Here is an 18,632-nt window from a genome sequence, read left to right as displayed (position 1 = left end):
TGGAATATTAGGCAACCAAACATTACAAGAAAATTGTTCTGTAATTGATTATAGGAAAAAAGAAGTAAGTATTAACGGTCAAAAGTTCAGGATATATTTTGAAGGAGATTCTGAAGATGACGAATTTTCACTACAAACATTGCCAGAACTCCATCATATTAACATACTAGGAATTACTGAGCAGCTAAGGACAGACCACCTAAATACAGAAGAAAAATCAGAGCTCCAAAGATTAATAACTAAATATGAAAATGCCTTTTACCATCCGGGAGATGATCTGACCTTTACCAATGAGATAAAGCACAAGATAGAAACAGGAGATCATGGCCCTGTATATACGAAATCATATAGGTATCCAGCAATACATACTGAAGAGGTAGAGCGACAAATGAATGAAATGCTAGAACAAGGTATAATAAAGCATAGTTCATCTCCATATAATTCTCCTATCTGGGTAGTACCCAAGAAGGAAGATAAAGTAGGAAACAAGGAATGGAGAATTGTTATAGACTATAGAAAATTGAATGCTATCACTGAAGATGATAGATATCCAATACCAGTAATTGACGACATACTAGATAAACTAGGTCGAGCTAACTATTTCACAACATTGGACTTAACAAAGGGATTTTATCAGATTGAGGTAGATCCAAAAGATAGGGAAAAAACAGCATTCTCTACAACAAATGGACATTATGAATTTATAAGAATGCCATTCGGTCTAAAGAATGCTCCGGCAACTTTTCAGCGAATGATGAACAACGTGCTCAGAGAGCATATAAACAGGATATGTGTGGTATACATGGATGATATTTTAGTATTTTCGACTTCATTACAGGAGCATATGGAAAACTTGGGAAAAGTTTTGAAAACATTAGAAGTTGCAAACCTAAAAGTATCCTTAAATAAATCAGACTTCTTGAAAAAAGAGACTGAATTTTTAGGACATGTAGTGACTAATAATGGGATAAAACCAAACCCGAATAAAATAAGATGTATTAAGGAGTTCCCTATACCAAAAGATGTTAAGGAAATACAAAGTTTTCTGGGATTAACGGGTTATTACAGAAAGTTTATCCCAAGTTATGCAAAAATTGCAAAACCCTTGACCATGAGACTTAAAAAAGATGCAATAATTAATACTGAAGATGCTGACTATGTACAAGCATTTAAGAAGTTACAACAGATTCTGATGTCCGATATGGTACTTCAATACCCGGATTTTGAAAAGAGTTTTACTCTGACTACCGATGCTAGTAATTATGCATTAGGAGCCGTCCTGTCACAAAGCAATGGACCAATAGCGTTTGCTTCACGCACTTTAAACCGTCATGAGATTAATTATTCCACAGTTGAAAAAGAATTACTTGCAATTGTTTGGGCAGTTAAGCAATTCAGACATTATCTTTACGGTAGGAAATTCGAACTAAGAACCGATCATAAACCCCTTATATGGCTGGCAAATCTTAAGGACCCTAATTCCAAACTAATCCGTTGGAAAATAAGGTTAAATGAATACGAATTTGACATCAAACATGTAGAAGGAAAGGATAATAAAGTAGCTGATGCTCTCTCAAGAATTAGAGAAGTTAATGCAATCACAGCTAAAAGAAAACATAAATGTGAGATATGTAATAAAATGTTTAGTAAGAAGAATCTGCTTAGGAAACATTTGGATGAACATTTAAAGAAAAGACCACCTTCACCTACTTCTACAATACACAGTGCTGACGAAGATGGCCATAATTTCTTTAAGATATCAGAGAAACCTCTTCAGCACTACAAGAACCAAATAAAAATTGACAATTCCAAGGACAATAAGACGACACATGAACGGATATTTGATAGGAATAGGAAAATATACGCTTATGAAACATTCGACGACGAATTAATATCACGAATATTGAATGAAGCCATGGAAAATAATCTTTCAGCATTGTATTGTGAGGATACGGAAATTTTATTGAAATTACAGGAAAAATATAAAACCACAAAAGATAATCCTTTAAATACAAAACAATTTGAAATCATATTAACAACTAAATTTCTGCAAGATGTTAGATACGAAGAACTCCTAGAAATCATAAATAGACACCACCGATTTGAAAACAATCATCCAGGAATAGATAAAACATATATTGAATTAAAAAGGAAATACTATTATCCGAATATGAAAAAGGAAATTGTTAAAATTATAAATAACTGCGTTATATGTAATTTCAAAATAGAAAGAAACCCCGTCAAATTACCATTCGAGAAAACGGAAACACCACATGGACCTTATGTTCATTACCACTTGGATATTTGGTATCTTAATAACCAAATATTTTATTTGACCATGATTGACAAATTTACAAAATATGCAGCAATGGAAGAATTATCTGACAAAACACCATTACAGGCTATAAAAGCTGTAAATAAATTGTTCCTCATCATGAAGAAACCCCAAAAGATTACTATGGATAATGACCCGACGTTTTCTAATCCAGTATTTACGGGACACCTTGAAGATAATGATATTCAGTATCACTTTACAACACCTCATAGACATACTGGTAATTCGGACATTGAACGTTTTCATAGCAGTTTAAATGAGAATATTAGAATATTAAAAATTAGGGAGGAAAATAATGATGTAGCATACAACTATGATTTACCTTTGCAGGCATTACAGGCATACAACAATAGTTTACATCTTTCTACGAAACAGAAACCCATTGACCTTCATTTTTATAACTCAGATATTCATATGGAAAAAGTTTATAATGAAATTGAAACAGCAAAGGAAAAGATGTTAAAATACAGAAATAAAGAAAGAAAGGATGAAGATATTAATCCTAAATTTGGAAGAACAGCAATCCCTCATAAGACCGAGACTAAAATAAAACAGTTGACTACACGGAAAATTAATGACAAAAAATATAAATTAGATAACCGAAATACAATACTTCATAAAGACCAGTTCATTAAAAGGAAATGTCTTTCCAGGTCTCTGGAAGTCCTTGCTGGCGATTTTCTTGATGATATCCCCAGTGGTAGCGCAGAAGCTCGAGGTAGTCGATTTGAATAAAGGCAACGGATATGCAATGATACAACTTAATGACAAAATGTTAATAGATGACTATATTAAAATTCTTCACATATTTAACACCACAAAATATATGGATTTTTTGAATGAATTGGGAGAGGAAGTTTCGCATATTAATGATTCATTTTTATCGCATGAAATCGAGCACATACATTTACGACTTAAAAGTATTATTCCCCATCAAGCTAGAAATAGAAGAGGTTTAATTAATCTTTTTGGTACAGGATTAAAATATCTATATGGTACAATGGATAATAATGATAGAGAAGAGATTGAAAGACAACTGCAAAATTTGGAGAAGAATGAACATAATATAATAACGCAAACTAATAATCAAATACACATAAATACACAATTTGACAATCAATTAGCTAACTTAACAAAATTATATAATGACCAAACAAAACTGTTGATTAAGAGCATGTCAAACGTTAAATCAATTAAAGATAACACAGCAAAAGCTGATAAAGTTTACCGTCTTAAATACCAAATTGATCATATGGGCAAATTATTAGATAAAGTAAGAGACCTAATCTTGGCTTCCAAATTAAATATTCTCACTCGAGATATCCTGAGTGATGAAGAAATTAGAATATATAATATAACCATAGATAAAATGAAAGAAATTAAGATGAATTTAGCCCTTTACAAAAATAATATAGTATTTGTCTTAAAAGTACCCCAATATAATCCTAAAATATTCCAAGAAGTATATATTCAACCAATACCTAATAAAGAAAAAATGCAAATTAATATTGCAGAAAAATTGTATATCACAAAAGATAATAAAATTTATTATGATGTTAATGAAACACCAAATCTAAGGGAAGTTGAGGATGATTGTATATCCAATCTGTTTAATTATAAGCTCATGAAATGTCATTATATACAAAATACTAAACCAAAAGTTGTCGAAATTGGCTTAAATATTATAATTGCTATAAATACTAATCAAATTGTTAATCATACATGTAACAAATACCCATTAAAATTATCTGGAAATCACATGCTGATCATAGAAAATTGCAAAGTAAAATTGGACAAATGGTACAATAAAGTAATGTTTCAAAACATGTTAATAATTCCAAATCCCTACAGAGACATACATATGATAAATGATTCATATGATTCTTTAGAGGAAATACAGTATCATCATATTAAAAATACCGAATTCATATCAGAAATAAAATTTGAACAGAAAGTAACTAATTACACAGTAATAGTCTTGACAGCTGTAATTATACTTATTATAGCATTGTATCTGTATGTAAAATATAGATCAAGCACAGTAAAAGTAAAAGTAACTATGCCCTTCCCCTCAGCTCCTTTGGAACACGGGAAAGAGTCTTCGTCCGGGGGTGTTATAACCCAAACCAAAATGCCTTTCCAATGACTTGGCAATATATTCATATTACAATTATCGTATTCATATTACAATTATCGTACCATCTGTCATTTAGAAAAAAAAAGCCACACCCTTCTTGCAAATCACACAATCGATCGTATTTCAAATCATACGATCGAATCAAAAGACCAATAAATAATCATACGATGTATCTAGAATTAAAATAAACAATTATGTATATTGCACTCATTCACAAATAAAGATTTAGTTCTATTCCAGCAGCAAACTTTAATTGACGTGTTATTTTTTAACGCGAGTTTCGCCAAAGGGAGGAAACTCACTTTAGTTTTTAAAAAATATAATACTATTAAGAATGATTATAATTTTATAGATTCAACAATACAAGATGGAAATTCTGTTTCTTGGAAGGAAGATGTATAGTACTGATGGGAATGATTTGCAATTTCTAAATTATTGAAAACAGTGTTGTTATTGGTCTGCTATTGCTAGGGAAATGGGATTTCTTTCTGCCGCTGAACTTATAAATATCTTTAAAAGCAAACATGCCAGCATTAATATTTTGAAGACGTTTTTTGTATATTTCTGCTGGTTCAATACTAATTGATTCTTTTATTATTAATTTCAGATTCAATTTGAATCATGCTTGTTTTTTAGAGACATTACTGATAACAATTTTTGTGTGCATTGTGAAATTTTTGTTTAAAAACGGCTACGTCAATTGGTGAGTTGCCATAAATAATATCCATACATCTAATCTAACTTTCCTGTTCCATCGTAGGTCACTATCTTGGACAAATCCCACAACGATGTAATTGACCGAAAGCGTTCTTAGCAGATCTATTTGTCTACTTTTGTCATTAAGAGATCTAACATAAAATGTCAATTAATTAATCATTCTATAGATCATGTTTTTTAAATCCAAAAAGTAGTCAGCTAGTTTTATGAAATTTGTCACTATTATAAATATCTTTATAAATATCTTTAAAAACAAACATGCCAGCATTAATATTTTGAAGACGTTTTTTGTATATTTCTGCTGGTTCAATACTAATTGATTCTTTTATTATCACTTTCAGATTCAATTTGTATCATGCTTGTTTTTTAGAGACATTACTGATAACAATTTTTGTATGCATTGTGGACTTTTTGTATAAAAACGGCTACGTCAATTGGAGAGTTGTCATAAATAATATCCATACATCTATTCTAACTTTCCTGTTCCTTCGTAGGTCACTATCTTGGACAAATCCCACAACGATGTAATTGACCGAAAGCGTTCTTAGCAGATCTATTTGTCCTAAGATCTAAGATTTGTCTAAGAGATCTAACATAAAATGTCAATAAATTAATCATTCTATAGATCATGTTTCTTAAATCCAAAAAGTAGTCAGCTAGTTTTAAGAAATCTGTCACTATTGGTGGTTCCTGAATGGTTGAATAGTTGTCGTTTCGCCTAAAATGGCTAGCAAACGATATTTGTGATCATGTATATAAACTTGAGTCTTATTAGATGTAATGTACTTTTTGTAAACTAGACAATCCTTCAAATTCGCTGCGTAGCTAAAATCTTGGCAATTTATGCAATATGGCTCTCCAGAATCAGATCTTACAATCTGGAATTTGCTTGATTCATGGGTTTGTCGTATTTGTATTCAAAGTTGCAGTTGCGTGAGATATTACTCCACCGTTAGCATTGTTAACATCCCCAGGTTGATGAAACTGTAGGAGAACATAAATTATTTGACCAAAAGAAATAGAGAGAGAGTGAAAGAGAGACATAAGGAAAATGGAGCTTTATGTATTATTTGGTACGTAGAAGGCAAATAAAAGACCAGGCGCTTAGGAATTCGAGTGTTTTGTCAGAATTTTTTAAGGTTGGCATGTATGGATGTATGTTTACAAAATCATAAATGGTACAATCAAATCACGATAGCTAGAAAGTAGTTGGGTTTACATGTGTGCTCTTTTCAACTAAATGGATATTGTTTACAAAATATTGTTTTGTTTATTTAATTTTTTTCGAAAAATTCCTATATTGTGGAAAACCCACAGAACAAAGAAGAAAAATTGTGGATTTCCACAAAATTTTTGTTGCCCGTTAAGGTGAAAACAGCTGATTTTGGGAGAACAAAATTTTTTTAATTATATATATATATATATATATATATATATATATATATATATATATATATATATATATATAATTATATATATATATATATATATATATATATATATATATATATATATTATATATATATATATATATATATATATATATATATATATATATATATATATATATATATATATTATATATATATATATATGTATATATATAATATAGTTTCTGCTAGTTTTACTATATATATATATATATATATATATATATATATATATATATATATATATGCGCGGACGAATTTTTTTCTTTTTATATATATATTTGTCGTGCAAAAAACAAAAAGAGAAAATATGGAGCAACTGATTTTTCACTTTTGGGATGATTCCAGGAGTGAAGAGGACTGGCTGAATGAGGAATCAGACGAAGAAAACGTATTGGAAAACTGTGCAAAATTAGTGAAAGATAAATTGAGAATTTAAGCTTAAAATGAAAGATGTTCGCTTATTACTGCGAACATTTTCTTTTTGTTTTTTAGTTTGGTTGTCTTCCCAACTTGTGGCATTAAGTCTTCTACCAGACTTAACATTAATTTAACCGGCGCCTCCAACCATGTCAGCTTCTCCGGCGTTGGGATTTGAGAAAACTCCACCTTTAAATACTCTTCAACGCATTCTGAAAACAAAACTTTCTGAATAAAAAGCATTCAAAAATAATTATTGATTTTACTTTTTTTCAATACTCATTTTTTTTAAATTTTGGCGTTCATTGCAGTAAGGTTTCACCAGTCCGATTTAGACTGTTTACTTTTGGAATTTTGAATGTAGACATTTTATCACATTTCTGCTAATTTTCCGTTTCCTTATTTTTTGAGCACACCTAAATGAGAATGGCATTTCGTACTGTTCTCTCTTCTGCTAGTTTTACTAATAAAACAGTACTGGAACACAACTATAAATGAAGAAAACACTGAAGTTGGTACAACTTGCCCTCGCACGCACCAACAGTTGGCCCAACTTACGAAATTATCAAAAATTTTTGATATTTCCAACCAACTTCAACCATCTTTCGAAAAAGTTGTACAACTAGCCCTCAGACGCACCAATAGTTGTACCAACTTGTCACAAGTTGGGCCAACTGTTGGTGTGTCTGAGGGCAGCTTTACTTATTGAGGCATTGTCAAAATGGCTTTGTGTTATGGTAAAAGAATACAGATAGATGCATAAACGCTTTTGAACATTGACTTATTATAAATGTTAAAAGTTTATGCAAAACTAAATTGATTATAATATTCTTTTACACAATACCATTTAAATGTGATGTGATATGAATTTTTCAAACAATTTAAATAATTTGGGTAAATTTTGTTTTCAAAAATTTGAAATTCAAATGTGTGCTGATGCGGCAACCTGTATTATTTTATCATGCGCTAAGCGTAGCGTATTCTACGTACGAATTTAGTTTATGACGTTATCAAAATATATTTCTATACGCGGCTAACTTCACCCGGCTTCCTCCTTTTTACTTTTAATTCTCGTTGGAGGTGGGTGTGTTTGCGGATTTTAAGAAGAATTGTACAAATGGTTTTCTATACATACGAATTGTGCTTCCTTCTTGGAGACCGATGATGTGACTGTTATTTACAATCAAATAACTTTTTTTATACTTGTTACTAGGTCTACAACGAAAATGGGAGCTTATCGTTATATGCAGGAGTTGTATAGAAAAAAGCAGAGCGATGTTATGCGCTATTTGCTTCGAATTCGAGTATGGCAATATCGTCAACTTACTAAACTGCATCGATCCCCAAGACCAACCCGGCCTGATAAAGCACGCCGTTTGGGATATCGTGCCAAACAAGGATTCGTTATTTATCGGATTCGGGTTCGCAGAGGTGGTCGTAAACGTCCCGTTCCTAAAGGATGTACCTACGGAAAGCCCAAAAGTCATGGCGTGAATGAGCTTAAACCGTATCGTGGATTACAATCTATTGCTGAAGTAAGTATCCCCTGAGAACTTATGCTGATCGAAACGACGGTCTGATGGGAAAGTTACTTCCTGAAATATGGGATTTGAAAATTTTGATTACCTAAACTAGATAATTACGTGTCGTTTAAAAGTACCGACCTTGCCAGTTTCTATTTGTGGATAAATAAAAAAGGACAACTTTACGGCGTCAAACTGCAAACATAAAATTTTTCAAAGCCCCATGTATCTGGAAGTATGCTTTTCGCAGTATATAAAACTACATGACATGTATTTGAAATCATTTTAATTTTCCCTAGGAACGTGTGGGTCGCAGACTTGGTGGGCTAAGAGTTTTAAATTCTTATTGGGTAGCTCAGGATGCATCATACAAGTATTTCGAAGTTATATTGGTTGACACTCATCACTCAGCAATTCGTCGGGACCCGAAAATAAACTGGATTTGTAAACACGTTCATAAGCATAGAGAATTACGTGGTCTTACCTCTGCTGGAAAGAGTTCTCGTGGAATTGGTAAGGGCTACAGATATTCCCAAACTATTGGTGGATCACGTCGTGCTGCTTGGAAGCGCAAGAATCGCTTGAATATGTTAAGGAAACGTTAAGAGTTCAAAGATTAAATAACGATGTGAATAAAGGAAAGCAGTTTTATATTGCTAACAACACGATTTTTACAATATATACAAATAATGTGGGAGAGATGGAAAATGTTTGCCAATACTTGGTCGTTTCAGAACTGCAGGGTTGTAAAAATAGTTTCTATGATAACAAGTTTTCCCTTTATTAAAGTATCGAAAAAAAGATTACTGCAGGTTCTGGAACAGTAATTGGCCTCGAACAGCATCAGTTCAGTATTAGGTAGCCTTTTACCAGTGATATAATTCGTAGAAAGTCGGAGTAAATAACGGTAGTCAGGTTCGTGACAATGTAATCGAGTCTACTTAGGTTAGATTGAAAAGTGCGGCGGACAATTTCTACATCTAACTGTCCGTTAGTACGTTTACGGTAGGGGTCTCGTGTTGGCCTTAAGCCGGTTCAGACACTTCACCATCCCCTAGACCTCCATCTTAAGTTGGAGCTATGCTCGGATGAACAAAACTCCTACTCCTATTGATATGTGCAAAATGTGTATAATTTGAAAGCTTATGGAAATATTTTTCAACAAGTGAACGTATGATGTGTTATTAAAAAAGCACACTACATTGCAGTCAGACCTTTCCAAAATGGTGTCATATGTATTAATATCTCTTGCAGTAAAAATTATAATGTTTAGAAAGACTTCAGAGGAGAAATCCCAAGCCCCTTACAAAAATTACAATGTTTAGAACAAATATGGACAGACAAGAAAGTTTTAAGTTACCTAAAAATTTTAGATACACGTTAGTGGAGAAAACCTTAATTTCATGATTTGCTTCACTAATGTCTTTGGAACAAAAAGTGATATCAGCACATATGATACCATTTTGGAAAGCCATAATGGGAACATAATACCCCATAATGGGTACATTTTCGAGTTTTAAGGGGCTTAAGTATTGGTATAAAAATACCAATTTTCTTGCATTACTCCGGAATTCCGGTTCCAATATGGCCACTTGTGGATTGATATTTTTAGATACAGTTTTGTATATCCGGATAAACCGGATGATGTATCCAAACTTTCGGGTCAAATTCCGGTTACCTGTAAAATTTTTTTAAGGTATGTCTCGTGGCATTCGTTCGTCGCCTTGAGCTCGACGGCCGCTTCATACCGTATCTGAAGATATATTGGGTGTACATGTAAAATTGTCTCTAACGCCCTAGTTGGTGTCGTTCTCATTTCAGCGCACATTCCCAGTCGGGCTTTCCCTGATATTTTGGTATTATATTTTTTTCCAAAGCTGTCCACCAGACTACTAATGCATATGTTGGAATATGTCTAATTACGCTTTTGAATAACCAGTGTGTCATCTTTGCTTCATCAGTCACATTTCATCTATCTTCTGATATATCTACGTGTTGCGGGATGCTAGGCGGGAATTGTTGTTTATCAAAAACCCTAGGGTCTCTTCTATTGTTTCTATCTTATTATTGTCTCAGCTTGTGTATGGATTTTAGAAAAAAACTTTAATGTTTAACACATCATTACGCTGTCAATCTGTTCCCAAAAAGCTTGCAATAACCTGATTACGGCAAGGTACTTTTTTTGTGGGGGAATATCCGGTTATTCAACCCGAAAGTTCGGGTATATGGGGTATTAGGAATTACATACTACATTGTAGCCTGCACTCTGGCCTTTCCAAAAAGGTGCTACAGGTATTGATATCTCTTGTAGTTTCGAAGATATTAGTGTTGCAAATCATGAAATTGAGATTTCCTCCACTAATATGTATCTTAGCTTTGTAGTTCCGAAGATATTGACTTTAAAGTCGGATTCCGGCTACTTACTTTATTATATTTAAAAAAAAACTATGGATCGCGTAGCAGGCGTTGGACATTCTCTAGGGGAGAAAATCTCAAGCCCCGGCCGAAGGCCGGCTACTTACCAAATTTACAATGTTTAGAAAAACTATGGATCGCGTAGCCGGTGTAGGACATACCCCAGGGGAGAAAATTTCAAGCCCCGGTCGAAGGTCGTCTATTTACCAAATTTACAATGTTTAGAAAAACTATGGATGGCGTAGCCGGTGTTGGACATACCCTAGAGGAGAAAACCTCAAACCCAGGCCGAAGGCCGGCTACCTACCAAAATTACAATGTATATAAAAACTATGGATCGCGTAGCCGGTGTTGGACATACCCCAGGGGAGAAAATCTCAAGCCCCGGCCGAAGGCCGGCTACTTTAAAATGTTTAGATACATATTAGTGGAGAAAATATCAATTTTATAATTTGCATCACATATATCTTTGGAACTATAAGAGATATCAGCACATATAATGCCATTTTGGAAAGGCAAGAATATAGGATATAATGTAGCATGTAGATCTTAAAACGCCATAATGGGTATATTTTCAAGTTTGTATGTGTTTTTCAAACACATACTGGTATAAAAATACCAATTTTCTTGCATTACTTCGGAACCGGTTCCAGTAACTTGAAAACTTGTTGGATAGGTAATTCCATAAGCTTTCAAATGATATCCATTTTGTACATATCGGCCAAATAACTGGGTAACCGGATATTTCCCCCACGAAAAAATTACTTTCCCTTAATCAGGTTAAAAATACCCACCTGCGGTAAAAATTTCAAAATGATCCTAGCATAGCCCCTAAACTCAACTTGCTCCGTAGGCAGATTCCCTCTCCCGGGCTTATCTTCTCGGTGTTGGGACTAACTCCGTCGCCCTCGGTCAAAGGATTCTTGTGGCAGTCTTCTCTGCGATGTCCTTGACTGGGCAGTGAAGATGCGAAGCTCTTTTTCTTCTTCTGCGGCTTCGCAGTGTTCTGTTCCTCAGGGGACCTTATCTTCCCTGACTCCAATGGATGAGTGGAGTACTTGTAGCCTCCTTTGGAGCATCCTTCGACTCTACATTTTTCCTTGTCTGTTGCTTCCTGAGCTTTCGCCGTTGAGCCCCAGACAACTTTTTCGTTTTTCTTGTGAGCTTCGCCGAGCTGTCGCTAACTTCTTCCATCTTTTTGTGCGCCTCTTCCTTTATTTGGATTCGCAAAACGGTAGAATTGTCGCAGCAGATGACAGATTCGAAGTCCGATACACTTCTTGTCGTTGAAGGCTGAGTCCAGTGTGCGCTTCCCCGGAGTTCCTCAGACTCTTTTTGCCCAAATGACGGTGTACACGGAGCAATACCTTCGACCATAGATGCCAAGGCACCCACATCGGCGGGAGAAATTTGCCCAGGATCGTTGGATAACGACGAGGTGTGGCTCGTGGCTGGATCACAAACACCCGCCGGTACTGAGTTAATTAGGCTCTGCACCGTAACTTTTTTCTTATTCTTCCAAAATTGTTTCTTTGTTTTAGGGAAACACCACCAAAATACCGTCTATCGGAGGTATTGGTTTATGCGGGCTATACGAAGACTTGGACCTGCATAAGCAATTTTTTACCCACAGGCTGTAGAAACCATTAAGATCTTCATATACGAAATTGGAAACAATCCGGGAGAATAATGTCGCTGAAATCATCAACATACCGAATATCGGTATCCAAAGCGGTTTCAGACAAAACAAAAATTGGTGTTCCTTCGGAATTTGTTTCTGTGACATGCCTGTATGTCTTTTGACAGAAAACGTTGTTGCCAGATGTGCTTACTGGCCGACTTTATAAAAGTCACGTGTTTGTTTGAAGAAGTTTCCTAGGGTGTTCTTTTCGGGAGCATGTAAACTATAAAAATTGTTCTTGCATAATTTATTTATAATTTCGCGTTTTAGTTGAAATAGTTTAATAAATATCCATAACTATTGTTTTAAGAAATCCGTTGTTTGAGTTCTGAAAGCTCAGTGTTTATTAATATAAATAAAAGTAGATATACACAACACTTGAATTGTGTAACCTTGGTATGTTTACAATTTCTTGTAATCTACCAAGAATCTTTATTTTCGCTTGGTATTTATACATTTTGAATATCAATACAACTAGCATTAAATGCAAAGTAAGCAATAAAATACTTCAGCCAATAGTATGATGATGAGACTGACTGCCGGGGAATAGGTGTTGGGTTGACGTTGTTGTTGGAAGTTCGGTGGTGACGAAACTTGACAGTGACGTATTTAGCTACTCCAATTCCAATGCAACGAGCTAGATAGCTGATGGTATGATGGTGAATGGCCGTCGATTCCATTAGTTGTGGAAGGCGTCCGATTTCAATGGTTTTTAGCTGTTGGTGTAAGGTGACGAGCTCAGCTGCATGTGTTTCATAGGTGCTGTTTAATGTTGTGTTGAGCAAGACAAGCTTACTGCTTGAGATTATGGAATCTAGTGGCTTAATTCTCAGATATGATGTGTGCACTGTTGTTTTGTTTTCGTAATGACCGTATATTGTAAATGTGTTGTCTTTGAAAATACAGTCTGGCCCAATTTCCAGCTCCTTGCACCTCCAGGTGACTCATTTTTGTACCACAAACAAAGGACAATTCTGTTAAATTGGCTAGAGTAAACATCCATTGATTCTTTTGTTCCATTTGTCTCCAAGTTTGGTGGTGCATGGTTGATTCCAAGTCGCACGCTTCTGACGATTTATTCAATAAGAAATTCGCCTCGCATAAATGTGACCGATCGCCTTTGGTAAACTTCGCTTGGTGGTCGCAAATGAAAACGTCATTTGTGGTATGTATGCAGCTGTTCATTTCTTCTGAAGAAATGTTCATTTCTTCTGAAGAAATCCGGCACATTATCTTCACGAATGGGTAGAGCACGAGATGGCGGAGTATGAGCCTTGATGGTTTGGAGCTCCTATAGCAATTGATGTGGAGTAAGTAGCAATGGGCTGATCCGACCATGATGAGCATCCGTTAAAACGTCGATTAGGTTATCTTCTATATGTTTCAACTTTGATGAGAGTAGCATGAGCTGCGAAGTGAGGAACATAATTGATTGTGTTGCCTTTACAACATCTTCCTCTTTCTTCACTTTATTTGCCTAAAGGTTCATTTCTATTTGCATGTTGCCGAAGTTCCTTTAACTCGAATCTTCGTCATTTCTGATTATGTTGGTTGTTGAATCAATAATAGATGTCTGATTTTTTAGAAGATTCGACAGATGTTTGTTGTCTTCATTTGACTTCTCAATTGTCACAGTCATTTGCTCCGCATATTTCGAGTCCAAGACACCAAATAACGAGTGTGCGAGGTTCCCGACTATGTTTAGAGCTCCTCGCTTGCCTGGGAAATATGTTCAGTGTATTAGATTCCAACTGATTCTGTACTTGAATGAGATTTTCTGAAAGTATCTCACAGCTTCTGTTCTCAACTGCTATCTTACACAACTTCTGAAGCGTTTTTATCCCGGTAGAAAAGCCATCCATATCTGCCCAAAATGGGGAAAGATCATAATAAGTGATCAGTTTCCACTCTGCTGTTACCACTTTTGTGATTCCAATTCCTTCAAAATAGATTCCAGGCTTATTCTCAAACTTGTGTATGTTGAACGAATGACACAAGCATAGAGGCAAAAATAGTAAAGCCACAAGCAGCAGCGATACTACCATACTGCTTGACATCTTCAATCGCTTTGGAGATGGCCCTTCATTCCTACTTTTGGTCTCTATAGGCGGAAGAGATTCCTTTTCCCATAAAGGAGCTAATTTGGTTATGGCTCTTTTAATTTCGCCGTTTTGTGTCTTTAAGTCAACTACACGAACAGCTCCATCGTTGCCCTTATATGCTCGGGTTATTCTGCCTAGCGGCCACTGCATTACAGACATGTTATCTTCCTTAATAATAACCAATTGACCAGGTTCAATGTTTGGAGATGGTATACTCCAGTTCCTTCTTTCTTGCAGAGTATTTAAGTATTGCGTGGACCAACGTTTCCAGAACTCACGCCTAATTTGCGATACTACCTTCCATCTGCTTGTCAATGATGTTGAAGATTGGTTCGCTGATGGCTCAACCTGTGCCGTTAACGGCTCTACCACAAGAAAATGACCAGGTGTTAATGCAGCTAGATCATTTGGATCGTCAGAAATAGGAGTTCTTTCTGCCTTTTTGCCTTTCTCTCCAAAGACAGCCTCATTAAATTCATCGAGCTGATATTTGGCTCCTACAAAGTTTATCGTGTTATCTGAATATAAGGTTTGACATTTCCCTCGCCGAGAGATAAATATCTTCAATGCTCCAATGAATGCTTTCGGTCTGTAACTACTTCCAAATGTACTGCCTTTGTTGCGAAGCAGACAAAGACAGCGATGTAAACCTTGTGTGGTCTCTTGCCTCATATTTTGAAGTGGACCCATAGTGGTCCGCAATAGTCAACGCCGGAGACAATAAAAGGCCTTGCAGGTGTGACCCTGCTCGGTGGGAGATTTCCCATGATTTGGTTGTATAACTTTGGCTTCGCCCGGGGGCACCTTACGCAATTTACGCAGGTGACTCATTTTTGTACCACAAACAAAGAACAATCCTGTTAAATTGGCTAGAGTAAACATCCATTTATTCTTTTGTTCCATTTGTCTCCAAGTTTGGTGGTGCATGGTTGATTCCAAGTCGCACGCTTCTGACGATTTATTCAATAAGAAATTCGCCTCGCATAAATGTGACCGATCGCCTTTGGTAAACTTCGCTTGGTGGTCGCAAATGAAAACGTCATTTGTGGTATGTATGCAGCTGTTCATTTCTTCTGAAGAAATGTTCATTTCTTCTGAAGAAATCCGGCACATTATATTCACGAATGGGTAGAGCACGAGATGGCGGAATATGAGCCTTGATGGTTTGGAGCTCCTATAGCAATTGATGTGGAGTAAGTAGCAATGGACTGATCCGACCATGATGAGCATCCGTTAAAACGTCGATTAGGTTATCTTCTATATGTTTCAACTTTGATGAGAGTAGCATGAGCTGGGAAGTGAGGAACATAATTGATTGTGTTGCCTTTACAACATCTTCCTCTTTCTTCACTTTATTTGCCAAAAGGTTCATTTCTATTTGCATGTTGCCGAAGTTCCTTTGACTCGAATCTTCGTCATTTCTGATTATGTTGGTTGTTGAATCAATAATAGATGTCTGATTTTTTAGAAGATTCAACAGATGTTTGTTGTCTTCATTTGCCTTCTCAATTGTCACAGTCATTTGCTCCGCATATTTCGAGTCCAAGACACCAAATAACGAGTGTGCGAGGTTCCCAACTATGTTTAGAGCTCCTCGCCTGCCTGGGAAATATGTTCAGTGTATTAGATTCCAACTGATTCCGTACTTGAATGAGATTTTCTGAAAGTATCTCACAGCTTCTGTTCTCAACTGCTATCTTACACAACTTCTGAAGCGTTTTTATCCCGGTAGAAAAGCCATCCATATCTGCCCAAAATGGGGAAAGATCATAATAAGTGATCAGTTTCCACTCTGCTGTTACCACTTTTGTGATTCCAATTCCTTCAAAATAGATTCCGGGCTTATTCTCAAACTTGTGTATGTTGAACGAATGACACAAGCATAGAGGTAAAAATAGTAAAGCCACAAGCAGCAGCGATACTACCATACTGCTTGACGTCTTCAATCGCTTTGGAGATGGCCCTTCACTCCTACTTTTGGTCTCTATAGGCGGAAGAGATTCCTTTTCCCATAAAGGAGCTAATTCGGTTATGGCTCTTTTAATTTCGCCGTTTTGTGTCTTTATGTCAACTACACGAACAGCTCCATCGTTGCCCTTATATGCTCGGGTTATTCTGCCTAGCGGCCACTGCATTACAGGCATGTTATCTTCCTTAATAATAACCAATTGACCAGGTTCAACGTTTGGAGATGGTATACTCCATTTCCTTCTTTCTTGCAGAGTATTTAAGTTTTGCGTGGACCAACGTTTCCAGAACTCACGCCTAATTTGCGATACTACCTTCCATCTGCTTGTCAATGATGTTGACGATTGGTTCGCTGATGGCTCAACCTGTGCCGTTAACGGCTCTCCCACAAGAAAATGACCAGGTGTTAAGGCAGCTAGATCATTTGGATCGTCAGAAATAGGAGTTAACGGTTTGGGATTCAGGATTGTCTTTTTGCCTTTCTTATTCAATAAGAAATTCGCCTCGCATAAATGTGACCGATCGCCTTTGGTAAACTTCGCTTGGTGGTCGCAAATGAAAACGTCATTTGTGGTATGTATGCAGCTGTTCATGAAATGTTCATTTCTTCTGAAGAAATCCGGCACATTATCTTCACAAATGGGTAGAGCACGAGATGGCGGAATATGAGCCTTGATGGTTTGGAGCTCCTATAGCAATTGATGTGGAGTAAGTAGCAATGGGCTGATCCGACCATGATGAGCATCCGTTAAAACGTCGATTAGGTTATCTTCTATATGTTTCAACTTTGATGAGAGTAGCATGAGCTGCGAAGTGAGGAACATAATTGATTGTGTTGCCTTTACAACATCTTCCTCTTTCTTCACTTTATTTGCCAAAAGGTTCATTTCTATTTGCATGTTGCCGAAGTTCCTTTGACTCGAATCATCGTCATTTCTGATTATGTTGGTTGTTGAATCAATAATAGATGTCTGATTTTTTAGAAGATTCAACAGATGTTGGTTGTCTTCATTTGCCTTCTCAATTGTCACAGTCATTTGCTCCGCATATTTCGAGTCCAAGACACCAAATAACGAGTGTGCGAGGTTCCCGACTATGTTTAGAGCTCCTCGCCTGCCTGGGAAATATGTTCAGTGTATTAGATTCCAACTGATTCCGTACTTGAATGAGATTTTCTGAAAGTATCTCACAGCTTCTGTTCTCAACTGCTATCTTACACAACTTCTGAAGCGTTTTTATCCCGGTAGAAAAGCCATCCATATCTGCCCAAAATGGGGAAAGATCATAATAAGTGATCAGTTTCCACTCTGCTGTTACCACTTTTGTGATTCCAATTCCTACAAAATAGATTCCGGGCTTATTCTCAAACTTGTGTATGTTGAACGAATGACACAAGCATAGATGTAAAAATAGTAAAGCCACAAGCAGCAGAGATACTACCATACTGCTTGACGTCTTCAATCGCTTTGGAGATGGCCCTTCACTCCTACTTTTGCTCTCTATAGGCGGAAGAGATTCCTTTTCCCATAAAGGAGCTAACTTGGTTATGGCTCTTTTAATTTCGCCGTTTTGTGTCTTTATGTCAACTACACGAACAGCTCCATCGTTGCCCTTATGTGCTCGGGTTATTCTGAGTAGCGGCCACTGCATTACAGGCATGTTATCTTCCTTAATAATAACCACTTGACCAGGTTCAACGTTTGGAGATGGTATACTCCATTTCCTTCTTTCTTGCAGAGTATTTAAGTATTGCGTGGACCAACGTTTCCAGAACTCACGCCTAATTTGCGATACTACCTTCCATCTGCTTGTCAATGATGTTGACGATTGGTTCGCTGATGGCTCAACCTGTGCCGTTAACGGCTCTCCCACAAGAAAATGACCAGGTGTTAATGCAGCTAGAT

The 18,632-nt window shown here is 36.0% G+C and overlaps 1 protein-coding gene across 1 annotated transcript; it reads left to right on the top strand.

Moving 5' to 3' along the window:
* Positions 1-8,041: 8,041 nt before the first annotated feature.
* LOC101891617 (large ribosomal subunit protein eL15) lies at positions 8,042-9,230 on the top strand. Its single transcript, XM_005175459.4, has 3 exons — positions 8,042-8,119; positions 8,253-8,574; positions 8,862-9,230. Exons 2-3 carry the CDS (start codon positions 8,266-8,268, stop codon positions 9,165-9,167), a joined length of 615 nt encoding a protein of 204 aa, XP_005175516.1. The 5' UTR covers positions 8,042-8,119; positions 8,253-8,265; the 3' UTR covers positions 9,168-9,230.
* Positions 9,231-18,632: the final 9,402 nt, after the last annotated feature.

Source organism: Musca domestica, unplaced genomic scaffold, assembly GCF_030504385.1.
Source record: "Musca domestica strain aabys unplaced genomic scaffold, Musca_domestica.polishedcontigs.V.1.1 21, whole genome shotgun sequence".
NCBI lineage: Eukaryota > Metazoa > Arthropoda > Insecta > Diptera > Muscidae > Musca > Musca domestica.
The sequence above is the reverse complement of the archived record's forward strand: the minus strand, read 5'-3'. Positions and strand labels throughout refer to the sequence as shown.

Excerpts from the sequence above, each read along its gene's own strand:
- LOC101891617 (XM_005175459.4), top strand. The coding sequence starts at position 8,266 with ATGGGAGCTTATCGTTATATGCAGGAGTTGTATAGAAAAAAGCAGAGC. Across the intron at positions 8,575-8,861 it reads GATTACAATCTATTGCTGAA|GAACGTGTGGGTCGCAGACT; the intron begins GTAAGTATCCCC and ends AATTTTCCCTAG.